Source organism: Nicotiana sylvestris, chromosome 12, assembly GCF_000393655.2.
Source record: "Nicotiana sylvestris chromosome 12, ASM39365v2, whole genome shotgun sequence".
Taxonomy (NCBI): Eukaryota; Viridiplantae; Streptophyta; class Magnoliopsida; order Solanales; family Solanaceae; genus Nicotiana; species Nicotiana sylvestris.
The window spans coordinates 22,988,115-22,995,494 of NC_091068.1; the positions used below are offsets into that span (position 1 = coordinate 22,988,115).

General features: G+C 31.7%; 1 protein-coding gene across 3 annotated transcripts; it reads right to left on the bottom strand.

Annotated features, from left to right (window-relative positions):
* Window positions 1–2,223: 2,223 nt before the first annotated feature.
* Window positions 2,224–7,053, bottom strand: LOC104213141 (probable inactive patatin-3-Kuras 1). Of its 3 annotated transcripts, XM_070165111.1 has the most exons (6): window positions 6,817–7,053; window positions 4,984–5,146; window positions 4,464–4,625; window positions 3,134–3,433; window positions 2,641–2,783; window positions 2,224–2,438 (listed from the first exon to the last, which is right to left on the bottom strand). In XM_070165111.1, the coding sequence occupies exons 2-6, from the start codon at window positions 5,020–5,022 to the stop codon at window positions 2,381–2,383; spliced, it is 702 nt and encodes a 233-aa protein (XP_070021212.1). In that variant the 5' UTR covers window positions 5,023–5,146; window positions 6,817–7,053; the 3' UTR covers window positions 2,224–2,380. The 3 variants fall into 3 exon arrangements, with proteins under 3 accessions (XP_070021212.1, XP_070021210.1, XP_070021211.1); XM_070165109.1 differs by lacking the exon at window positions 2,641–2,783; XM_070165110.1 differs by lacking the exons at window positions 2,641–2,783; window positions 6,817–7,053 and adding an exon at window positions 6,293–6,324.
* Between the last annotated feature and the right edge of the window lie 327 nt (window positions 7,054–7,380).

The following is a 7,380-nucleotide window of genomic DNA, read 5'->3' on the forward strand; positions in this document are numbered from 1 at the left end:
TATAATTGATTTTAAATTTTTAAGTTTTAGAATTTTTACATAGTTCGAATAAGGAAAGATGTAGTAAGCAAAATTTTAATTGATTTTAAAATTCTAAATTAAGAAAAAAAATTAAATTACAAGTTTGTAAATCTATTTTTAAAAGGTACCACACTTGGTCCATGGGTAGATATCTTCTAAAAGCAAAAAATTATTCTCTAATCATTAAAAAACAATCCACAATAATGAACAAACATGAATAAGAATTCGATTTCTACATTAAGCTAAAATCTTCTGCGATACCTTAAAAATTACAAAAGCAATGAGTATATGATTGCATACAATCTGATTCAGAAGATCTTTTTGGGTTGAATCTTTTGCAGGGAAAATAGAAAGGCATTCAACGACAACATATAATCTATGAACAAACAAATACAAACACTTTGACCATGTTTTATAGTCCTCTTTAATTTCCGTAGTCTCTTACTGCATATGCACAAAGCATCCATAGTCTAATCAACCTACCTACAAAATCTTCTGATACTATGTGTTGCACACAAAGAACGAATTATTAAAAATTAATAATTAAATACATGCGGGATAGATCAAGTTTATTTTTTAAAAAAATCTAAGAAAATAAGTTATATATAAGATTAAAAAAAATGGTAACAAGGTGTGAAAAACATAACTAAAAGTTTTAATACGACTCATTCTATTTCGCCTAAAATAAAATATAAAAAAAATTCCAAATAAAACTGTTGCCATGATGAACATGGATGGATCAATATGAACTTCACTTCTTTGTTAGAGAATTTTCAAGTCCATTAAAGATTTCGTGATCAATTACTGTTTTCTTATCAATTTAGTTTATCTAGCAAATTTACGAAGGAAAATTAATAATTGAGCCTATCTTTTGAAAAGACCTTTGCTCTGAGTTATAGGATACACAATTAAACATGACATATAGAAAAAAAAATTAAAAAATTTCGTAGTCATTATAAAATAAAAAATAGAAGAATACACAGAATAATTCATACCCATTCAAGAAAGAAAAGAAAAAAGGTACTCATGCTATCTTCACTCTAAAAGATACTCATGCTATCTTCACTCTAGTGCTCCAAAGAATCTGGAGAACATATAAGCGTTAGTAAATTTAATAAATTATAAATAATAAAAAATCAACCAACAAATTGATTTCATAATCAAGACGATTTCACATATCAATACTTGGTAGTCACAAAAGTTCTATATGAAAGATATACAAGAGCTTCGCATAGACAAAAATCAGCTTTTATACGATAACATAGGAGAACGAAAAATACAAAACAAACAAAGATAAATAAAATAAAGATCCGAACTTTATTAACCTGACCAAGAACGCATAGGTAGCGACTATTTGTTCGGAGGCCAACTTTAACTTGCACAAAAAATACTTGTAATAGTTTACATCTTAGATTTTGATTTGGACTCAACAATAGCTCTATAAATCCCTTTATGACTATAAGGCAGTAAGAAATATACATTAAATTTTTGTCGAATGGATAAGAGTTATATTTGTATTGAAATTGTTCATAAAGACAACATTTATTTAGAATTCTATTTTTGGTTAAGTAAAATATTATGCTACTAAAGGAGAAAAAATGACTTCTTAACTTAAAAGAAATAGCAAGAAGTCTAAAATATTAGGATAATAATAAAATGACTATTTTGTCTAGTGCAAATTCTATATTTTATGGGTAAAAAAGGCGAACGACATTTCGCTAAGGGCCTTCGTGCTTTTAATATAGTATATAGTATATATATATATATATATATATATATATATATACTAAAATACACGGAGGCCAAAAAACTAGAATGGGGATCATATATCTAATCGCATTATTCTACAGTAAACAAGGCGATTAAAATTGCACAATTGATAAAGTCCAAGGTTAAATGTGTTTTGTCAAAGAACATAGGGACTGAAACAAGAATAACGTAATAATTCAGGGACTAAGATTACTATTTTTCTTTTCTTTTTATGTTGTTTTGGCTTAGAAGGATTGCTCCGATGGTAAGCAACCTCCACTTCTAACCAAGAGGTTGTGAGTTCAAGTCTCCCAAGAGCAAGGTGGGAAGTTCTTGGAGGGAAGGATGCCGGGGTCTATTTGGAAACAGCCTCTCTACCCCAGGGTAGGGGTAAGGTCTGCGTACACACTATCCTCCCCAGAGCCCACTAAGTGGAATTATACTGGGTTGTTGTTTGGCTTAGAAGGATGATTTTATTTATTTAACACAACCAAAACGTTACACAATCCTTAGCATATTGCATAGAGGGATATGTCTATTGAAATTTATCCCTCTAACAAGCGCTTATTCTTTAGCATAATAAGTACCAATAATACTCGAAATCTTAGAATTATTGAGAGGCTTTGTTTGCTCGGAGTTTCTTCCTCTCTGAGAGCAATTTTGCAAGCCTACGAACAAAGAAAACTATTATAAGTAGAAATCAAAATAGATTTATAATTCGAGCAAAAAGGAGATTCTAAATAGATATAAAAAAAAAAAGTAGCCCGGTACAATAAGCTCCCGCTATGTGCGGGGTCCGGAAAAGGACCGGACTACAAGAGTTTATTGTACGTAATCTTACCCTATAAAAATAATATATATGTGTTTTACCTCTTTAGAGCTTCCTCATTGGTTTCAGTATTCCCATTGGAAGCTTGTTTCTTCAACAAGTTTTCACCAATTTGTTTCAATAAGTTCATATTAGCCTCAGTAGCATTATCTATTTGGGTAATATTGCCAGTTAATGCAGTTTCCTGGTATTACATACAAAGAAAGGAACAGAATATAGGAAGAGAAGAAGTGGTGAGTTTTAATTTCACTCTTTAATAATCATATACTTCATCTGTTCCAATATTTCATTTTTAGTCTATAGCAAAAAGAATGACGACATTCTAAATTTTGTAAACATTTTAACTTAAATTTCCTATATTGCTTTTAATGAGGCTTATATAGTCATACAAATATATATAACTTGTTTTACATCATAAATTTCAAAAATCTGTTTTCTCTCTTAAATTCCGTACTAATTTAAACTTCGCCATATAAATTAAAACGGAGGGAGTAATTAGGAGTGTAACAGTGTTGTTGAGCGAGATTGCCTTACTTCAATCCTGAGGTAATTCGTTTCAGCACCAAGAGCACGGTAGATGGTGGAGATGTAATAATCATTCATGATAGCACTTGCTGCAGATGACATTTCAATAAGAGGGTTCGAATTATTATAAAAGCCGGGAAACAAGACCCCACTTAGCTGCATCCTTGCTGTGTATTTCCCAGCAAAATCAGCAGTAGTGCCGGTCCCTAACGAGAGCAGTAGAATGTTTTTGACGTCCAATGGCTTGATATAAGCAAATGATAGATCCGTTTCCGCACTGTTGGTTACTGTGCTTAGGGCAACTAAGGCCTGTCAACCATTGTATATGTATGCACTAATTAACATTTATGATCAATTAGAAGTTTGTGGTCATTTCAAATATCTACTAGTCTTTTCGTTCACTTTTACTTATTTATTATATTATAAATCAAGAGAAAAATAATCTTTTTTTTCTTCATGTTTTACCATTATCAGTAACTACTCAATCCTCAAATCATTATACTAAGCCTTTTGGAAATGCTATTATTATTATATGTGTAAAATTATAAAAATACAAATTTAATTTATTTTTTCTTAAAAATAGTGCAAAGTTAAAAGTGAACAACTATAAATGAACTGTGAGTAATAATTACTATTTGTGTTTTGTGACAAAAGGAAATATTTTATGTATTAAATAGCATTGTTATAAAAGTGAGCGCTACTATTACTAATTAAAGCATGCTACATCCTAGTTAGATATATACTCCCCTCCGTTCATTTTTAATTGTTCATTTTTAACTTTTCATTCCCGTTAGAAAAAATAAATAATGTATGTATTTTATATATAAATATGATAGCATTTCAAAAAGTTTTAAAAAATAATCTGAGAAATGAGTATTTAATTAATGATAAGGGTAAAATGGAAAAAAGATTGTTTTTCTTTTGATTTATTAAAATGGACAAATAAAAGTAAAAATATCTTTTTTAATATAAAAGTGAATGGAGGGAGAATAAATTTCTATATATAAACAATAACAATAAAACAACAATATACCCAATAATATAGTGCCACAAGTGAGGTCTGAGGAGGATAATGTGTACACAGACCTTACCCCGACCATGAAGGTAGATAAACTGTTTCCGATAGACATCCGACACAAAGAAAAATAAAAAGAAAACAGTAGTAACCAGCAGTGAGATGACACACTGATTTATATGATAATCAAAGACCCATTATGATTATTAAGGAAGAGTTAATGCGCATGCATGTTGAATAAATCATGTGAAATAATCCACCCTAATTAAAGTATCTAACAAAAGAAGATTCAGAAATTAAGATGATTTATATGAGGGAATGTACCGGATTGCCAGCAACAGTAGTACCATCAATAAGATTGAATTCATACTGATTTCCTTTACCATCATCATTCTCAAAGTAATATGGAGGAAAATAAGTTGGAGCTGCCGAGGTATCAATGCATATGTCAGACATCTTAGCGTCCAAATGAGGTGAGTTTGCTATCTGTATTTGTTTCAAATTAAAGAATAATTACTAGAAATGGCAATATTTGCAATTAGAAATCCAAATGATACTCCCTCCGTTTCAATTTAGATGAGATAGTTTGACTTGGCACGGTGTTTAAGAAAAAGAAAGAAAGATTTTGAAACTTGTGATCTTAAAAGCTTAAGGGTAAAAGCTTTGTGGGGCCATGATATTTGTGTAGTTATAAAAACTTCTCATTAAAAGTAATATGGGTAAAATGAATAGCTTAAAGTTGAATTATTTTCCAAATTTAGAAATGTTTTATTTATTTTGAAACAGACTAAAAAGGAAAGTGCCTCATCTAAAATAAAGGGAGTATGATTTATGAAAGACTTACCTCCGATTTGGTGAATATTGTTGGCTGAAAATTTTTCATGTCAAAGGTTGGAATGATACCATTTGTTAAAGTCTGATGCAAACGAGTCTCTCCCAACTTCTCTTGTAGAACTTTGTGAAGATATTTTCCATCAAATTTGGGGGCGAAAAAGGGAGGCTAGGCACTGCAATTGAAACCAAATCTGTTTTAATACTATTATAAAAAACATACAACTTTTTGCACTATCTGTACAGTTTTTGCTTGTCATAATAGGTTATACTTGACTGATCTTTTAAATTGTAAATTTCACTTACTATAGATAATTATCTTTAAGAGTTCATTACTCAGAAGATCATTCATCTATCTAAAATTATGGGCAAACAGGAAAGTCATTGAACTATGACTATTGCACACATATGATCACTCAACCGGAATTATTAAACTTTTCGATGAAAAAATGAGACATGGCAGCACACATAGACTTTTATATATATTTTTGGACTAAATAAAATAATTGACATCCAAACAAGACCTAAAAATCCACCAAATAAAATATTTTTGGACTATAATATACCAGTAACTACACAATTGCTCTTACTAAGCAACTATTTTTAATGCGAAACTACACTCCTTTTCTTGACTCATTTGATTTCCTCGATATTGTTTTTATTTTTTTTTATTTTTAACCCCTCCCAAATTAGGAGGATCTATAGTGTTTCCACACTTCCCCTTCATGGTGACTCGAACCCAGGACCTAACGATCGTAGGTGGAGGTGTTTTTACCAACTGAGCAAGCCTCACTTGTTTTGGTTTCATCATTATCGTGATTTTTTATTCTTTTAATCTTTTCTCCTTAAAATAATAATGGGTACAAGTAAAGCAACACATGCTTTTTTATAAAATAATAATAGGTACGAGGTTAAACTATAAAAAGAAGAAGAGAACTGTTATGTAGTTTATAAGAAGAAGAGATGTTTTTGTAGCAGGGATGCATTTTAGCCGATTAGTTTGGGTGTATGGGTGAATATTTTATGTTTTCTTTGGGTGTCAACTATTTTATTTGGTCCAAAAAATATAAAAAATCCATAAAGACTGCCATGTAATATTTTTTCACCGAAAAGTTTGATCATAATTTTGGTTGAATGATCATTTGTGTGCAATAGCAGTGACTTTAATCAGTAATTTTGGATAATTGAATGATTTTCTAAGCAACAAACTATTATTTTTATATTTTTTAGGTGATCTAATAGTGTAATAATATTTATACTCCATTTTTGTATAAAAGCTAATCTTAGAATACCATTGTTAAATATATAAAAACTATATGTACCCAGGTGGAAAAATCTTAGGGCCATGCTCGAAAAAAATGCTCCAGTTTTCCATTCTCATATGAGGCCGGAAAGTGGATTGGCAACAGGTCGGCACGAAGTGATTCATCATGCTCAAACATGAGCCGATCGCTCGTTAGGGACGGTTTATAGATCATCAAATTCCCACAAATGGAATGAAAAGTGGGTCCATGTAAATGATCAAGACCTCGCAAACAACAACGCTCCTTCCCCATATGGAGTTCGGAACCCAAAGGCAATCGTTGAGTGAACTGTATCTTTTTTGTGTTAGTTGACCTAAGCCGCACCCTTACTGCTGGGGTGGGGCTCGGCCTCCGAACCGTACGTGGGACGAGTTTTTGCCTCATACAGCTCGGGCCGAAGACCGGGGAAAGTTTAGAAGAGATGGGGAAACCTAGCAGCTGTCGGTCGGGGTGGGGATTCATCAATCAGGAAAGTATAAGCATAAGTAAAGAAAAGAAAAATGGTAAATAACACAGTAAAAAGCCATAAAAAATATATTTACAGTGTAAGTGGAGTTGGCTTTCCAGAAAAGAAAGAACAGTGGCAGGAATGATGCCTTTAATACCACCTCCATCAATGCTAAGAATAGTCACCATTTCTCCGACCACAGTAGATGTTGATCCAGTAGTTGTCAGTACCAAAAGAAATAAAATAAAAAAAGATCCAGTAATTGGCATTTCAGATAATTACAGTATCTTTTTTGGACTACAAAAATTGCAAATAACAATTAATAGCTCAAGTATTAAGATTTTCTTGGTGCTTTGAGCATCAAACAAGAAGGGTTTATATAACCATGTAACAGTATAACGTCTCGTGGACCACTGTAGTTCAAGCATTAAGAGGTTAACGTTTTTTTTAATGTCTTTTGGCAAACATGAAGATGACTGATGACAAACATGAAGAAGACTGATGACTCTCTTTTTGATTAAAAGTTAGTCTTTTTATTTATAAAATTGCAAATAGAAAGAATTAGCACATGCGACATTCACGGGCGTATCGAAGGAGGTTCCCAGGTTCATGTGAACACATACTCCTGTCACACCTCTTTTTTCCGCCCCCGCGGGGT

What these genes read in the sequence shown, in the direction of transcription:
- LOC104213141 (XM_070165111.1), bottom strand. Translation starts at nt 5,022, where the DNA reads ATGAAAAATTTTCAGCCAACAATATTCACCAAATCGGAG. An exon ending in CTACTGTTGCTGGCAATCCG is followed by an intron (nt 3,434 to 4,463) that starts GTACATTCCCTC and finishes AATGGTTGACAG; the next exon opens with GCCTTAGTTGCCCTAAGCAC. An exon ending in AATGAGGAAGCTCTAAAGAG is followed by an intron (nt 2,439 to 2,640) that starts GTAAAACACATA and finishes CTTTGTTCGTAG; the next exon opens with GCTTGCAAAATTGCTCTCAG.